Raw genomic sequence first — 18,876 nt, 5'->3', positions numbered from 1 at the left:
TTTTGTTTTGCCATCTATAGAATAAACTAGAATCCTATGATAGTTTTTCGAAAGTGCTCGAGGAATTATTTTCGAACTTTTCGTCATAACTAAAGTCATGGATTTAATCTGAAAATGCCTACTACACAAAAAATACACTTTATAACCCCGTAAAAGCAAACATTCCGCCATGACAAATAGAATGTTGAGGGGGGGGATATAAAGGTGTTTTTCTATTTCAAGTCATGTGCACCTGCACAAATCAACCAGGCAAAATTTCTCATTGAAACTCTTACAATTGCTTGTTTTCATGGGTGGTAATTTGTACCTTATTTTGCTCCACACGCAATTCAGAGTATTAGAAATTCAGCATGAAATGCAATGCTTTAATCTTATTAGCTCTCTGATAGGGTTACTCAAAATCTGTCTTCTTAAAGTCTTCATTATTGGATGTCATTTGAATTTTTGCAGGTTGTCTCAAATTGTTCATTACATGTTGGCCATAAGAGAGTCTTCACACCAAAAGTTATTAAGGCTTTCATTTATTTGACTGCAACAGTGTCCCGTCATCTGTGTTTATCAAACAGCAACCTCCATCCCAAGTAAAACCCACCGTAGAGATTCTCATTCTTCCATTTCTTTTAGAATTCTATTAAAACAGTTATACAGAACGAGAGTGCAAACAATCACAAATTGCATCTTATATACAGCAGTTATATATTATATTGCGCAACAGTTTTGGTAGCTGGAAAAACAAAATCAAGGAAAAACAAATATAAATGTTAGGCACTCCTCTTAACTGCCATGTGATTCCCGACAAACAAGCACATCTCAGAAATGTACATACTTTACAGTTTTTTGTTTTTCAGTTTTTTTTTTAAAGAAAAGATCTTCTGATTTTTGTTTTTATCTTGAACCATTTTACAGTGCTCTTAAATATTTCAATGTATTAATCAGTAGCAATCCATCATAGGAAGCATGTTACTGATATTTGTAATTTCTCTTCTTCCCCCCCAAAAAGTGAGAATTAGAAAAGAAAAGAAAAAAATCCGTGCAAAATTTGCTTAATTCGCTTTCAAATGGCAATCAAACATTTTTAAAAAGGCAATGATTGTTACTTTATTTTTTATTTTTTATGCAACACAAAACAACGCCCCCCACCACCACCGCCGCCGCACCTGATTTTTTCATATTTACGTGTAAGGGTCTTATCAAAAATACAAATGGAAAAACGGGTCACAGATCTGAATATGATTTACATGTTGAATTGGTGTGGCTTTATTTGGTAACAAGCATTACCATACTTAAAAAGGATTAGCTTTGTTAGCCACCACAATCTGGACATTGATCACAATCCAGTAGCCCTAAAAGCAAAACATTGGTATAAAGGAAATATTTTGAAGTGATATACTTGACATTTTGTGTGTCAGGGAAGAGCCAAGTTTTGTTTGTAGTTATGGAGAGTTTTCTCTGCAAGTGCATGTGGATGCACATTTTCAGAGCATATTTCCAAAAATAATTCCTCAGTAAGTATTTTTAAATGTAATGTGAGTTTGAAATCAAAAGTGTTTTGGAGATCATGATTTGCGGCATGTTTACAGTTTGTACTGTTAATGTAGGCAACTATAAACAATTATGTGTGTGTGTGGGGGGGGGGGGGGTGAATTACTTGCATTTTGATTTTTTTCTGTTGGACAAAAATAACAAACTAATCCGATTGCCAATTAAAATGCAAGAAACGAATAATACATGGATTCCAACAGTAATGTAAAGGAGACGCTTGCACAGGCCGCGGTGGGTGGATCAAAAAGGCATGTTGGCCATACCGCCAGGACCGTAACCAATGGGGCTGTCCAGTGACATCCCCCGTTGCCGGAGGGACTGGGGTCCCATCATTCCAGTCTGTACGTTGGGACCCTGAGAGGTCATTAAAGCACCCTGGGGAGCAAAGGGGTCTCCCGGGATGGGCATGTTGCGCTGCTTGGCCTGCATCATCATCACGTTTTGCCGCGCCATCAAATTGTGCTGGTACTGCTGAGGTGACATCATTCCCGGGTATGGACCGGAGGGATGGTGGAGAAGACTGTTGGCCATCATGGCTTGCTGTTGCTGGGGAACCATGCCTGTCCTTCCCAGCATGTGTCCTGGGGGGCACATGGGGCCCATGCCTGCGCCAGACACCATGCCCCTGGCGTCCCCCTGGAGGATGGCAATGTTTTGACCGAGTCCGCTGTGGCCCTGGTGAGGCGGCAGCTGCTGCTCGGCCATCATGTTCTGTAAATTGGCCAGGTGGGGGTTGGATGACAAGATGTGTGGAGGACCAGAGGAAGACAAGTGTTTGAGGAGCTGCTGGGGAGGTGGCTGCTGTGACACGGGCCCCTGGTTTGGATTGTGGTGCGGTTCGCTCTTGGGGAAATACTGCAGAGTGCTGCTGGGCTTATCAGAGGGAATGATGCGGGAAAGGTCGAACTCTGGAATTCCAGAGTGGGTAGGTCGTATGACTTCACTCAGATCCGGGCCATCGCCCATGGGAAGAGGTGGAAAAGAATCTGAGGGATGGGGGTGTCGTTGGTGGGGGTCTTTACCAAGCAGGTGCAATTGCTGAGGTGAGAGAATGTCTTCGCCGGACTGAGAGAAGTTCTGCGACATTCTGCTGATGGGTGAGCGTATACGGCCGTGAGACAACGGCTGCATGCGGGGGAAAGTCACCATCTGGTTTTGAGACATCGGTGATACATTGCAAGGACCCAGGTCATCACTCCCTCCTACCATCATGGTGGAACTCATAAGAGGAAGCCCCATTGGGTTTGGGGAAGACAGCACGGGTTCCGAGGCATCGTGGGATAGTTGCGGTTGACCTTGGCTAGGGATTCCTACGGGGCTTTGGGAATCACTCTGGGCACCCATGGAACTCTGGGAGACCAGGATCTGGGATGAAGGCGGGTTTCCGATGTTTCCTGTTAGCGTAGGAAAAACAGCATATTAGGATGAGACTGTATTAGTACCCAACCTAACCCTAACCCAGAGAAGTCGGGTAAACTTTGCAATAAAATATGAATAGGCTTCTGGTCAATGTGAACATTCACCCTAACACCCCCCCACCCCCCCAATGAAAACTTAATCCCCGTGTGTTTTTGGGGTTCGTACCTCCAATACTGACAGTGGGCAGGAGAGGTCGATCAGGCAGCATCTCGTCATCAGAAGTTGCTAGTGTCTTGATTGCGTCGTGGTAAAGGGGAGTGGAACTGGGAAGGGCGTACTTGGACATCTGAGACATGATCAGCGACAAAGGATTCAGTGTTTTGGGGGCATCGGGCGAAGTCGCAAATGTCAGACTAGGATTCATCGAGCCTGGTTGGCTACTCGGGGTGGAGTTGGAACTTCTGGGAGGTATTGATCGCCCTGCAAAAAAAGAAATCAAAATAAATGTCACCAAAAGTATCAGGATAAATAACGCCTTCAAATGAACTGATGTGTTGTGAGAAACGACATCATTTGTATGAATGTACCTGTCTCAGAATGACTTCCTCCATTGCCTGCTGCCCTCACACCGATTGGACCACCTGGACTTGACGGATCGGTTTTCGGAGACATCCATGCAGGAGAGCCCATAGCCATAGCTGGGGACTTGAGTCGTCCAGGTGACATAGATGGGGAGTGCAAGTCATGGTTCGAAGATCCCATGATCTGAGGCGATTTCATGGAAGAAGAACAAGGTGTCCCTGCACCAGAAGCAGGGGGACGAGGGGGGTGAGGGCCTGCAGGGGCGGTAATCGAGGGTGACTTCTGTCCTGGAGCAGACGGAGAGGGAAGATGAGCTAATGGCTCTCGGTGTAGGGATGGTGAATTGAGATGGTGAGGATGCTGGACCGTAGGAGAGATCATTGGGTGAACATTGACCGACAGGTCGGTAGGATGCCGAGGACCAGGGCCCATTCCTCTGAGGTCTCCACTCATCGGCATATGACTGAGCCTTGACGTACTGCCCATCTGATTACGACCCTCCTGCTCCAGCCCAAACATCTGAGGACCAGGCTGTTGAGGATATGGCCCTTCACCCGGTCCACCGGAGAAAGGGGCTTGTGATGGAAAACGAAAGGGACCATCGGGTCCCGAGATCATTCCCATATTTCTTCTTTCATTTTGTGATGCTCGTATTCTTGCTAACTCCCCAGGGCTGAAGAAGTCACTTAATGGCCCCACTCTTCCTGGGCCCCTTCTGAGCTTTTGCGACAAGGTCATATGTTGCTGCTGAATATTCATCTGTGGGTTCATGTTTACTGAAAGGTTGCTCCCCAGAGGAGAGTCTATTAAGTCTCTAATCTGAGGCCCTCCTCCAGGAGAGCCCATCATATCCCGTGAACCAGGAAAGTCCATGGGATCCCCTTGATTGGAAGGTGGACCCCTGCCCATACCCAAATTGGAGAAGTCTGGGCCGCCAGGATTTTCCATAATTCTTGATCCCATATTGCCCTGTTGCTGCTGTGCAATAATCCGATCAAGTTCAAACCTAGAAAGACCCTGCATCTGCCGCTTTTCTGCAATGCGAAATAATTCCTCACGGGTTAACAGTTCTGCGTCATCCTGCAAGTGTTGAGGAGGATAGCAACCGTGGAATGGACCTCCACCGTCCATGCTGTTGGGCATATTATCAAGCCAAATCCCTGGCCTAGTAGGCCTTTGGGGTCCTAGACCATCAACAGATAGCATCTCCCCTGGACTGCCAGGAAAGCCTGCTCCAGCTGGTGGGCCTCTCTGCACATGTGCTAGGAACCTTGGACGTCCAGGTCCTTCTTGGTGCATACCCGGCATTCGTACATTTCCAGGCATTCCTCCTCCCATCATATTTCCCGAAGCCCACTGTTGATCTCCAGGCTTGCTGTGATATGGGGGAGGGGGTCCCCTGATCATCACTGGACCTCCATGAAAGCCCATTTCAGTCATCATCCTAAAGTGCTGAGGATTTTGCATTTCCTGTTGCCTCCTTTTTTCCTGGTAGTACTCTTCTTGGAGTTTCCGCCACGCAATTTGCTCTTGAGTCAGTCCCTGCGGTCCAAGTAAGTGGCCCATGTCTATGCCAGGTGAAGATAGCTGATGATGCGGGTGCTGCGATAGATTTTGGTGAGGGTCAATTTCTGGGCTGTGAGTGGCAGTGCTGAGCAATTGCGTTTGAGACATTATGGACTGCAGTGGTTCTTCAAATTTCTTCATGCTTCCCAGAGAGGCCAATGCTGACAGCGCCATGCTACCGCTACTGCAATCTCCAGTGTTTGTACCGTTGTCACCATCCTCAAGAATAGCACCTCGATCGCTACTACTGTTGTTAATAACATTGGGAGCATTATTTGTAAGGTTACTGTTGGAACCCCCCGTGTCGCCATGAACACCCCCTCTCGCTCCAGTGCGTAGAAGTAGCCTCTCGATGTCCCTCAGAGTCTGCAAAGAACGCTCCCTGTGTTCCAGCTGCTCTTTGGAAAGACCGCCTATATTCCCGGGACCGCTTCTCTGTCCTGTGTCACTCTGTAAATGTGCAGAGAGGATGGAAGGGCTCCCCGATGGAGAGAGACTAGCAATGGGAAGACCCTCACCAAGTACAGTTCCTGAGACAGGGCCTAAAGGTGTGCCTCTGCCATCTCCTTCTGGCCGATGGGAGAGGACTGAGTTACTAATGGAGAGGCCACCATGTCTGGTCCGAGGGGAATCATTGTCAGAGTGGCCTCCTGACGTTGGCGTTCCTACCGAAAGTGAAGAGACGCCGCCTCCAGCTGAGTTGGGCCGCGGAGTTCCACTTTTGGATTTAGGGGTGCCTGCGGGCGGAGAGGCACTGGAGTTGACCTTCTCGGCAATCCTAGCCAGTGCGAGTCCCTGTGTTAGACAAAAATAAATATCCATTTAAATACCAGATTTCCTCATATAGTTTCCGTATTGCGCGTACACAGACTGTTGTGGACTAGCATGTGGAACAAAAATGCAAACGCTGTTCCATTAACGATATACAACATTTTTGGACATAAATTGTTTTGGTTTACAAACTATGTTTCACTTATATATCTGATTTTTTTTGTCGTTGGCTGACCTGCTCTAACTTGGTTCGAGGAATATTTTGCTGGTGAAACTGAAGAATGGAATCCATCTTTCCTTTCATTACTGCCTCTGCAGCACTGTTGAAGCAATTTAAAAATTAGCATAAAAAAGCTGTTCAATCTCAAGTGCTTAAAAGTGTATTTTACATCTGTAAATGGTGGCTTACCTGTTGGCCATGCTGGTTGTGAAGACATACAACAACTGTGGCGAGGACTGAGGTGCAGGCGTTCCTGGCTTCAGTCCAGGTCCTGGTCCAGGTCCTGGTCCAGGTCTTGGTCCAGGTCTTGGTCCAGGTCCAGATCCAGGTCCTGGTCCTGGTCCTGGTCCAGGTCCAGGTCCAGGTCCAGGTCCAGGTCCAGGTCCAGGTCCAGGTCCAGGTCCAGGTCCAGGTCCAGGTCCAGAAGCCATTACAGACTCGAACGTAGCGGTCACTGCAGGCGGATGATCAGGTTGCCCCTGTCTGGGTCCTGGCAACACTCGCTCGCCTAAAAAATAAAAATAGACATTTTGAAGCACTATCCTCATGTAGCAGTGTTGTTGTAGCTACAGTACATGACAGAACCACTAGATGGAGTTAAACCACACATAAAATCTAATCAAAAGAAGGTTATACACAAACAACGTAAAAAAACAAATTTTGTGTGGGGTTTTTTGTACAGTCACAAAGACAGCCCAAGTAAATATAAATGATGCTTCTATATGATGCTTTTATTTATTAAGGGAATAAAATCCAAACATATCTGGCCATTTATGTGGTAAAAGAGCTACTTCTGTTCACCACTGTTCCCAGTTTTCGCTATTTGTGGTTATTGGCCTTTAGGATGGTTCCTTGGAGTCCCAAAACCTTGGAAATGGCCTACTAACCTTTTCCAGACCTTTGTTTCTTATGTACTGTACTTGAATTCCTTTGGATTGTGACATGTTGTCTGAAAGGTACTATTTAAGAAATTTCTTGATTCAACAAATCTGGTGGCAATCAGACCTTCGTGTGGCCAGTGAAACTGAACTTTATTACAAACCGTATTGGGTTTGGTTTATGTTTGTGAGATATTAAAATTAAAAACAGGGGAAAAAAAGCAACTCGGAAAGGGGGATAATACTTCTTCATGGCACTGTGATGAAACAATAGTGAACTCTGACTCACGTTGGGTCGCCGAGCGTGGCTTGTCTTCGTCGTCCTCCGTGTCGGGTCCAGAGCACCATTCATCTCCGCTGTATGGCTGCTTCTTCTCCAAAACGCAACGGCGCTTACTGCGCGTGAAACCCTCTTCAATACACAGACAGGAATAAACTGTGAGAATATGGTCCTCTCTTTAAACCAGGGGTTCTCAAACTTTTCGGGTCCATTTGTGTGACAATTAGGAAAGTCTCAGCATGGAACAAATGAACTGACTTTACATTATTTGTTGTTTTGAAATGAAAACCACTTTGACGTCGAGCAATATCAGATCTTGAATGGAGGATTAATACACACAAGAGACAGCAGAGGGAGCCCCCGCCAATTAAACGCCAGTGATGGCTTGTTTTCCTGCCATGTTATGTTGCCAAGGGCTACGAGATTCTTTTCACAATAAAGTCAGTCATTGACCCCATTTGTTTGCCTTGGTCACTGGCATTGTACTGCTTTTTGCAGCACTGATGTGCAGCTCAGATGAAGGCAGGCTTGACCTTCATTTCAATTCAGCACTCTTTAGTCCAGCTACAAAATCAAGGGCAATGCTACAGAAAGTGAAAGAACTAGATATCTGCACAGGTAAATGCTAACTGCCTGGCGTTTCTGCCTGACCCAACCGACTGATGGTATTTCATTTCATTTGTCACCAACTAATGCTCACGTTAATAAGAAAGTCAACACGATTAGGGCACGGGGATTTTGGGTGCCAGCCTGAATTTTAATAGAAGTCGCACCTACGCGCAAGTCGCAGAACCAGCCAAACTGAGGGAAAAAAGTGACTTATCGTTCCAATGAATATGGTAATTTATTACAAATGAATCCTAAATCAGAGTGAGTTGTTTAATTTTGATTTCACTATTGCAGTGAGTTCTGCCTTTAGTCAGAAAATAAAAATGCAACAAAAGTATAAGTGGTTTTGTTTACTTGAAAAAAGTGATGTTCAACATCCCTAATTTTATTCAAATATTAGTAAGTGCAATTTCATAAGCAATTGTGTGAATGTGGAGAGATGTTGCTAAGCAGAACTCTCAAAAGTGACAAAGAACTGGAATGAAAGCCATACAGCTCCTTAGCAAAAAAAATGTTATTCAAAAAAGAAAAAAAAAATTGGGGGGGGAAAGAAGGATGATTTGGGATGCGAGTATTTTGCATTAGGATGATGTTATGTTAGGCATTTTACTGTTGGACAAGGAATTGCATGTGACCTCAGAAACAAGTACATTCGTCTTTTACAACAAGGGGAACTCAAACAGGGTTGTGACCCTGTGAGCGAGGACACTCGACGCGTTTTCATGTGAAACACGTCATTGCCGCTATCAGAAGCCTTGGGGGAGTGGAGGGAGGAAATTCTGCCGCTTTGCTGAAAGGTCGGGGCATTTTCGGTGCTATTACGTTCACTTCCTGTCGTGGAGGAGGTGAAGAAGGCACGTGATCAAGACTATTAAAGGAGATTTGATGCATTTCTTTTTCACAATTTTAAAACATGTTCCCAAGTGTCTTATTAACACTTGACATTAATTTGTGACCACTGGTTCAAATCCCTCTGCTTTACAGATGTCGAGTATCACGAAGCGAGGACTAGTACTCAGTGTTGTCAACTTTGCGACTCATTCAACATCTCCAACAGCAAACCTAGTAACTTTTTGTAGCATCATTGGAAAGTGGAAACTCTCAAATTTCCTCTAGAGCAGGGAATGTTCGGGTGTACTTGGGAGTTTAACTTCACACTAATTGGTGTGAAGGCTATCCAGACATTCCGCTATTTATGTACAAGCAACTCAAAAGTCAATTTCCATTTCAGGCCATGAAAATGAAAAAAAAAAAAGTCTCACCTGCTTTGGCATCAGCCTCGAGAGTTTTAGGAGTAGCGTGTCGTGGTTCACCAGAATCCACAGAGACACTCCTCTCCCGCTTGCTTTTGGTTTTGAGCATTCCTCCAACGCTGTTGGCCGATTGGCTGGCGGCCTTCGGCCCGGGGTTGCTCTTGGTGACATGACCCCCGGCACTGAGGCGGCTCTTAGGACCCAGGTGACCAGCGGCTCCCTGCTGCTGCTGCTGCTGCTGCTGCTGCTGCTGCTGCTGCTGCTGCTGCTGCTGCTGCTGAGCCTGCAGGTTTACGGCGGCCATTTGAGCTCGTCCGTCACCGGTGACTTTGCTTGCCATCATTGGCCAGCTTATTGTCCGTGTGCATTTGATTGGCTGCTGAGTGAGGCTGAGGAGCGGCGTGGAGAAGATGTCGGCCGGAGCTCACATTGCGATCAGGCAACGCTAGTGGAGAAATGACATAAAATCTGTCGTTATTTGCAACTAAATTATGATTTATTTACTACAATAAATCTGTGTTCATCAATTTACTTAAATAGTGTGTAGTTTCATGCTCTTCCACTAGATGGCACAGCTTACAATTAACCCTCATTTTCACCTGTTGCTATTCATTCAACCGAATAATAGTTATGTTGAACTACACAGGCCTAGATTTCACACCAAGTAAATTTGTGATCATCATAATTTCAGGAGCATACATACTTCTTGTGATGTTTTTGTTTGGAGTCCCACATAATTGTTCTGATGTAAAATTAGTAATTTATGAGTACAGTAACCAAGTTCGACACTGTAGTATATGTGACGTTGAATGTGTGTGGGCCTGCTGAGTGACATGCAAGTCAGCAAATGAGAAATTGGCTGGCTGTTAACATGCTAAACTTTAGCGAGTTGAGCAACAACGTCAGCTGAGGCCATTGGCAGGTCATCTAGGAATGTGCTTGTGTGTTTACTGTGTTTTGCAATCGAAAGTGCACCAGCGTTTGTGTGTACCTGCAGAGGGATTACAATCCATTGCTATTAGCAGTGGTAGGCTATATTAAATTAGCAAACAATGTTTACCAAAGAAATGAAGTTTTAATGCTGAAACTCATACAGCTGATACCCCTGCGGATGAGGATTGACATCATTGCTACTTTCCCGCTTCATGCTTCAGTGGACACACTCAGACCTGGACACAAGGAGAGCACCATGGTGAGTCATCTCGACAATCATTGGCGCACTTCTCAGCCTCGGTGTCAACATGGACGCCGCGAGGGAGGCAGACAAGAAAGAACAGTGATAAGAGAGCAAAGGCCTCGCACAGTCACCACAGCGGGTCTTTAATAGTGAGCCGGCAGACTGTTGTGTTTGGACTAAGGGGGGTGGGGAGGAGGAGTTGTGGGGGTTGAGGTCAGGGGGTTGTAGTTTCCCTCTGTCCATGTAGCCCAGCAGCATTCTGGGTCCACAAGATCTTCACGGCACATTCCACAAGGCTTTGTGTAACGATACCTGACTCACCCTCCTCGCAAAACAAGCATGCCTGACTCATTACGTGTCTTGCTTTCAGCCCATTTGAACGCATGACCCACAAGAGGCATAACGGTACAGATGACATTTATGCGCCGCAGGCTTTCACATAGAACCCAGAGAGATAAACACTCAAAATGGTGGAACCTTTGAATCAACACATAAGACTCAAATCTTAGGTCACCTGCTTCTGATTTTAACCACACCAACCACATGAAAAAAAACTTTTTTGTCCGCCATGGACAGGTTTTACGTAAAGTAATATTTGGACAGACTGGCAAAAACAAAAAAAACACAACTCACCGTTACAATGAAATGTAGTCATTATAATTAATAGGAGCCCTGCGCTTGTTTATTTACTTTAGTGCTGTCAAATTTAAAGCGTTAACTCATTGATTAATCCCCCCCAAAAATATCACATTAATCATGTATTAACTAAGATTACTCACACTATTAATTTTGATGGCAGATGAGCCTATAGCTTGACAGCGGACGGTCACGTTAAAGGTAGCACAGGTTGTGTTTGCGCAATAAGTAAAGCATTTAATAGATGTTTGCGTATGACATTCAGAATATTTGTACTACAGTAATTTCTGGACTATAAGGCGCACCTGACTATAAGCCGCGCTAGCTACATTTGGGGAATACTCAAGTTTGTTACACATATAAGCCGCACCCGACTGTACGCCGCAGGTGTTTTAATGTTATCGCACCGGGTTCCCGCTACTTTCTTTTCCATTATGAGGCCACAAATTGTCTCTCTCTCGTTCTGTCTCTCCTACTGTATTTGGGCTCACTTGGTTTGGTTTGCTCTGCCTGAGGCTCTTGCGGTTCCTTTATAGTGCGCCCCATTGTGATCTGATCGATAAGCCGCACCTTTGTATTAGCCGCAGGGTCGAATGAAAGTGAAAAAAGTAGCGGCTTGTAGTCCAGAAATTACTGTAGTCAAAATATTGGGGTCATTTTTTTTTCATTTTCATTTTTAAATTATGCAAGTAATTAACTGATTAGAAAAAGAGAAGGATGATAGTGTGCAGTGGTTAAAAAAATGTCCTCATAACATTAAATGTAGCAAGAATTAACACATAACAGGTGCTAGCGCATACAGAAGGCTTTGATGCAGCCTCTGACCTGAAAAGGTCGCTTAAAGCAATGGTTGTTATTACAAAAAGTATAAGAGATCAACCAGGGCCATGTTGCAAAAAGCTTTTTTCCCCAGTGTTTTCAACAAGTTAGTGAATAATGATGAAACTTAGTTATATTCTAATGCTAATTGCTGCAAAACGGAAACAAATACAAATGTTTTTTGTCTGATGAAAAAAGAGACTAATCTTTTTTTGGTAGGTTCCATGTTTTTATAGCAATAGAACACAATATTCTGTGGCCTTTGCAAAATCAGTCAAAATCCATTAAAACAAAAGGTTGCTTCAGTGAAAATGGTTGATAGTGAATGAGTTAATCAAAATTCTAAAATGTGATTAATCTGATAAAAAAAAAAAATCATTTGACAGCTCTAGTTTGCTTGTTTTTTTTTTGTTTTTTTCCAATGAGCTACTAAAAAATGCTTAATGTTGGACCCTGGAGCTAGTCCTACCTTGGGCTAATGGCGGACAATGACACCCTAAATGCGTTACTCATATTCAGTCTATTCCACAGTTTAGTTTTGGTCGCAGTCATTGCAGAAAATGTTGCTCCATATTGAAAGGATGTTGGAAATGGCAGCAAGGTATTAAGTGCCGATTTGGAACTCTTGAGGGCTCATTGTCTCAATTCTGTCACCGCATATTACGCAGAGTAGGATTTGGGCATAAGAATCACCTGTATCAGTATACACTGCTGATATTGTCTTTTAAAAACAAAATTCTTTCAAAAGTCTCCTTTTCTTGTGGCTCATCATTTCCCCCCTTTTTCCGAAGCTCTCCAAAAAACGATTTTCACAATAATTCTTTCAGACTAATAATCAATAAAATATTGTTGTTCATTCTCTCGGTGCTGCCCGGTACTAAACAGCGGCAGAACGAGAACACAATGTCACCATTAGTCATTAACTAACCAACTCAAGTAAGGAACAGAGACACGCCTTATACGCTGGGGCCAGGACCTCATCACTCATTAACCTAGCGGGGGATGGTCACATGTCACCCTTGTTGACAAATGTGACTTACTGGCTTTGTGCATCACACAGCCGGGGGTGGGGGGGGGGGGCAGACTGATCACACGGGTGGCGGCCGACCTTCAAGTAGACGGCCAAGACGAGATAGTGCCTATCTGGGAGTGAATGCCGACCTGGGGTGATAGCAACCAGACGCTCACTTCAAGGAGAGTCTGTGGAGGCCGACACCATCAACAAGATGAGATGCGAGCAGTTTCATTGATCCATTTTGGGTTGTAAAAACCCCCGAAATGAAAGTAAAAAAATAAAAAATAAAAGGGAAGAAGAGGCACAGTTATCTGATTTTCAAGTTTTTCGAAAATTCTGGGACCTAAAACAGATGCTAAACTTTTGCTCTTGCCTGGATCATAAAGTCGCATGTACGACAGAATGTTGGCATCCCTGTAAAATACAGTAATGACGAAAATATGTTGATGGACAAAACCATTATGATAGGCTTTGTGACACCAGAAAACGGTGAGAGTGAATTTAAAACGGGTGCTGAATGTGCTTTAGCCACCTTGTGAAATCTCATTGTGCACCCACTTCAGTCAGATGATCGTGCGCAAGTCTCTTGACAGCAGGAAAACTGCACAAAAATGTGATGCATGTCCTCGTTCACGCTCACTGCAAATGAGTGGATTTCCAGTGCAACAGAAATGACATCACAGCCAAGTGGGAGAAGTGGAACCCCGTGCTGCAGACACGCCCCCTCTATGAGAGTCACAGAGGCGCAAATGTGATTGCAGGATAGAGAGACACAATACTAATATCCCAGTCATGACAAATACAAAATTATAATATTAATATTTTATATATTATAATAATAATAATATAAAATAAAATAAATAATAGTTTTTAATTCATTCCCCATTTTTAAAGGAAGAGGATGTCATTAAAATATGGGGGGGGGGGGGAATTAAGCTAATTTATCCATGTCCAATTGTCCATATAAAGAAAAGTTAATCTCCCCGTCCATTGAATATCAGATTTCAATTCTCTGACACACTTCGGAAATGCACACACACTAGTCAAGCTCGTTATGCAAAGGCAGCTAAGACTAATCAGATGTACCAGGTGTGCGCACCCTGGCTGATTGGACGGCGTCACTTGGACTAATCTAAGAACAAATGTAGGGCGGGGGCCTTTCAACCATCATGTGTGTTCAGCATAGCGCGGGTCGTTTTTGCAAGACCTTCATGGTACATAAAAAATAAGACTTGTAAAATGTAAAATGCAATCCGCCGAGGCCTAAGAAATCTTCAAGGGAATCGTCTCAATGTTGCATTTCACTTTTCATAAAATCACCTCTTCACGTTTTTATCCGCTGAGAAACGCACTCACAGATATTCGCTGAATGTGCTTTTTAAAATGCCAGTCGCACTATGGAACCATAGCTTTAATTTGAAAATATCAATTGGTGTCAAGGAAGTACTGCATGATGATGTGAGGGGAGGAGCCAAGTGTAGCCTGAATAGCTACGGAGAATCCTCGCCACGTACATGCTGACATTCCGCACATTTTTCTAAATTTCAATTATCTGTAAGCCATTTATTTGGAAGGCATGGCACAGACGTGGATTTTTATATATATATTTTTTAATCTTGAGAGAATGTTTATCTTTAACAGAAACCATATGTGATGCTATTTTTTTTTTTAAAGATTCTTTAAAAATTTGCATAAATATATGTTGAATAAAATAAAACAAACATACTAACGCAATTAATCCTCCCTACTGTATCGCTGACGATTGTGAAGAAATTGTACAAAGATCGGCTCCCAGTTCAGTTGAACTCTCCGTCTGTACATCATATATTTAAAATGCTACTCTGTCAAAGATGACATGTTTTGACTTCTGGTTTTTATTTTGGGTCATGAGTCATCACTTCATGGCAAAGAAAATAATAGAGTACAACTAGAAGAAATAGGATTTAACATTAAAGGGCTTCATGCATAAATGTTTTGCCAGTAACTTCACTCATTTCTTTGCTTATAGACTGTGATATGGCTACAGTACAGCCCAAATCTGTTTTTGTACTTAAAAAAATTACTCTTTGTTGTTATTTTACAGAAATACTAAAGGACTAAAACGGTCAAATGTTCTACCCGTAATAATTTTTCTCACAGTAAACATTAAGGGACCAAAAAAAGAAATAATTTCATTCATTAAATATTTAATTAAATCAATTGACCATTTTATCGGTTATCTGTATTTTTTCGGTCAAGTATCAGAATCGACTTCAGCCTAAAAAAAAAAAAATATATATATATATATACCAATCGGGTCCAAGTTTACATCACTGCTCTTGCTATATTTAGAATACACAGATATTATCACTAGATGCGGAGACTGTCTGGAACAATGATGCCCCAGTGTACGGAAACAAATAAACTCGCTTGCAGATGAATGACGCAGAAGCAAATTCATAGACAGTGGAGGGCTTTTTCTCATCGAATTAGCCCGTTACCAAAAATGGGGCTCCGGAGGAAAAATAAGTAAGAGGCCAACATAACATGCATGACCCTTGGCGGAATGAAACCACCAAGTGTTTTTCTTCCCCCTCAGTGGAAACTTTTGTGCCTTATTTAATCTGTGTGATTAATCGCTGTGGTGATGTAATATGACAACATGTTCAAAAAAAAAAAAAACACCCAGTACAAAAATGTCGCCGTCACCGAAGATAAACACGCTTTTGATTGACACTGATGTTTCTCACACCAAAGAAGTTAACGCCAAGTGTTCCTATCCGCTAAATAATTTTCCGTGTGATTGACATGCAAGCTCTGCAAGTCTGCAGAGTTTTTGCTGCTTCGAAACAGACACTGAATCAGCAAACAAGCCCGTGCCAACTTTCACTCTCTTGGAGAAGAAGGCAAAGATGTCAGTTCGAGGGAGACACTATGACAAAAGGTTACGTTGAGAAGTCAAAAAGATCATTTAAAAGCAGACAAACAGCACCTTGAGTGTATTTTATGAAGATAAAAGATGAATTTGATCATCGGTGTTCTGTAACATTTAAACCTGGTAGGAATTAATCGAATGTCTCGGACAAGTTGCGACCCGCTGGCGAGAAAGCGAAGGCGGCATTATGTGCAAGCTCATTTCATTGACTTGCCCCGCCGGCTCTGTGTTTGCCGCTAACAATAATGTCGTAGCAGGAAAGGACGTCACAGGTCTGCAACATCAAACGAAACGCCACCGTCCGCCTATCACAAGGCCTCGACCTGCTGGTTGGCCTCTGCCTGTTCTGTTGCCACGGCAACCCGCTTACAAAGCCACTAACGGCAAGACTTTTGTTTGTCCGCGAGCTCGCGCTGCCGCCACACGGTGCACTTTACCCCCGACAGGCGCAGGATGGCGGCTGCGCGGATGACAGACGCCGGCAGAGTAATTTGTCAAGGATGGAACTGATAAAAGTGGAACGCTGTGTCACGATTGGAAGATTTTTGTGCTCATGGTTAACGACCTGAAGTAACCTCTCGCAACGTCCTCTGGCACGCTCCACATACACCAAGCAGCAGCAAAACACAACATGTCAGGAGACCGCAACAAACACGTGTAAAGAGGAGGGAGGTGATGTGGACAAAAGTATTGGGACACACTTCTTTGGTTAATCAATCAAAGGTGAGAGGTAGTTGCCCCTCTTTCACACAGAAATCGTTCAAAAATGAGCGGCAGAGGCATTACAGAAGATAGGACATTTAAATTTTAGATAGGGATGCACGATAATATCGGTGGCCGATAATTATCGGCAATTTGATATCATACAGATAAACCAAATAAAAAATAAATCCGCCAATAATATCTGTTGTGTATGATGGTATTAGGAATACGTACAAATATATATATTTTTCTGAGAAAAAAAACTGGCACATTTACCACTTGGGAAATTTGCGACTTTATAAAGTGGCAGATTTGCGGGAAAAAGAACTCCGAAACTTACGAGAAATACACGTAGCGTACAACTCGGATGTTTGTGCCAATACTTTTCGGCCGGCTTTTCAAATAAATAGATAGTAATTGCTTTAGCAGGGATTAAACCATATCAGTAAGCATTCGCGCTTTGAAGCGTTGGGTGCTGCCAGCGACAAAGACGCCTCGCTTTGCAAAGGTACACACCCTGAGGATCAAGCATATAAGTTAATTTGTTCAAATGTATATTTTCTTGTCCACATATGTTTCCAGAATTATGTGTTTATTATTTGGTATTTTTTTTGTACAAGTAGCTAAATTGATGTGTCGAATCTGCTGCTCGCTGTCATTCACTTGCATTTACCTAAAGTATGCTAGCTTCTGATTGGTTGGTGTTTAGTCAGCTGATAGGTGATCAGGAAGTTTTGTCACTGAAGCTGCCATGTATGACGAGTAAAGTTTAAATTAAGAATGAATCAGTCTCCATCCTGCCTTTTTATTTTATAAACAGTGTCCCATTATCCACCAATGAATCCTCACATTAGACTATAGCTACGCTACGTGTATTTCTCGTAAGTTTCTGAGGTTTTTTTCCCTCACAAATTTGCCACTTTATAAAGTGGCAAATTTGCCACAATTATCGGCTTATCGGTTACCAACATCGGCACTTTCTAAATTACTGGTTTATCGGTATTGGTTGAAAACAGCATTACCGTGCGTCCCTAATTTTAGACACCACTCAATGTGATCATTAGAATAGAGTGCTCAGCAATATGGCTTGTAATTCATATCACGTAATAAATTGAATCCCTCCTTCAGAATAACGATATTCGTTACAATATAAACTTAAGCGTACACATTTTAAAGGAAATGTTTTATTATTTTCTCTCCAGAAAAGGTCGTTATTGTGTACCAGGCTACAGCCGAGCCGCTGTTCCGAAACAAGGAAGTAGCGGTTGATTTTTGCACTGCGGGTCAACGGCCACATCCTTTGTAAGTCATGCTTGGAAGTTGGAAGCCTGCCAATTAGAGCAAGGGAATATGTGAAATTGCAGCCTCATCATCGACAGAGCGAGAGCGAGAGAGCTAATAGGAAAAGACAAACCTCCCTCTCAGCTTTACAGACACATTCATGAAATTTGTTTTTAAATTGTCCGCTTTCAGAATGAACACTTCCCACTCCCATCGCCACCATGAATTTGATGAGCTCGCACCCGACCGTTTGCCTCCACAGCTGGAGAATTTCATTTCCGTTCGGCGAACCGCGTCGCGGCGCACCGAAGAGCAGATGGTCACAACGCAGCGTCGGCACAACAACAATGACGAGAGGAACGCAACTTCGGACAAGAGGAGAGATGGCGCAAAAGACGCCGGGTGGCCAATTAGCGCTAAACGGCGTGCTAACATACCTGCCGGTGTCATCTGAGGCCAGTTAGGCTGCCGCGCTGGTTGCTCCTTGAGCTCACAGTAGTGAAACACACAAACACATGACTACAACAAACAAACATTGTTTACTTTGGGATGTCTAAATGTTTTTCAGTGGGCCTCACGTAGAAAAATGGAAGAAGATCACAATGAGTTTATGAAACATGCTTAACCAATCCAATATGCTGTAGGTGAACATACACAAAGCAGTTAAATATATATATTTTTTTTTTAAACCAACAAGTTTGAACAAAAACACTACAAATCTTGAAACCCAGAAATGTATTTGGAGGTGCAAATATTAAAATGATGGACAACTAGTCGATTTTCAAACTATTTTGATAAGCATGTCGACATTGATTAACTAAAAATTGTTCAAATCCATGGAAATTTCACTCATTAGTAAACATTGTCAGATTTCTGTAGTGTTTCAAAGTATTTATCTTTGTGTTTAATCAAAATAATAATTTTGCAAACATCTGCTTTTAATTTGGAAAATTATCGCCAAAATGTGTGCATATTTTCTGACATGGTACTGAGCAAACCCTTATCTGATTCATAATTAATGTTTGTGCATTTTTCTGCACTGTATTTTTTTTAATAAGGTGCTGTTTTTGAATAAAGAGGTAGAAATTAGGGTTGTTTTATTCGAGTCATTGAAAAAAAACAATTGGCCTATTAATAAATTATTAAAATACATTAATCAATAAAATTATTTATATATATATATAAAACAATCAAGACACTAATTTCCATTTACCTTTTTTAACTTTGAAAAAAAATATTTTTTATTGTTTCCCGCAAATAAATGTAAATACC

At 42.9% G+C, this 18,876-nt stretch overlaps 1 protein-coding gene across 1 annotated transcript; it reads right to left on the bottom strand.

The window, feature by feature from the left end:
* Positions 1-503: 503 nt before the first annotated feature.
* bcl9l (bcl9 like) lies at positions 504-9,428 on the bottom strand. The gene is given in 8 exon segments (XM_086080510.1): positions 504-2,936; positions 3,127-3,381; positions 3,489-5,844; positions 6,056-6,140; positions 6,230-6,548; positions 7,208-7,330; positions 9,070-9,388; positions 9,390-9,428. Coding segments are annotated over 8 exon segments (4,650 nt in total). The 3' UTR covers positions 504-1,782.
* Positions 9,429-18,876: the final 9,448 nt, after the last annotated feature.

This window comes from Leptonotus elevatus, chromosome 7 (genome assembly GCF_054856555.1).
Source record: "Leptonotus elevatus isolate MCC_2025b chromosome 7, RoL_Lele_1.0, whole genome shotgun sequence".
Classification (NCBI taxonomy): Eukaryota; Metazoa; Chordata; class Actinopteri; order Syngnathiformes; family Syngnathidae; genus Leptonotus; species Leptonotus elevatus.
This window is presented reverse-complemented; position numbering and strand designations above follow the sequence as displayed.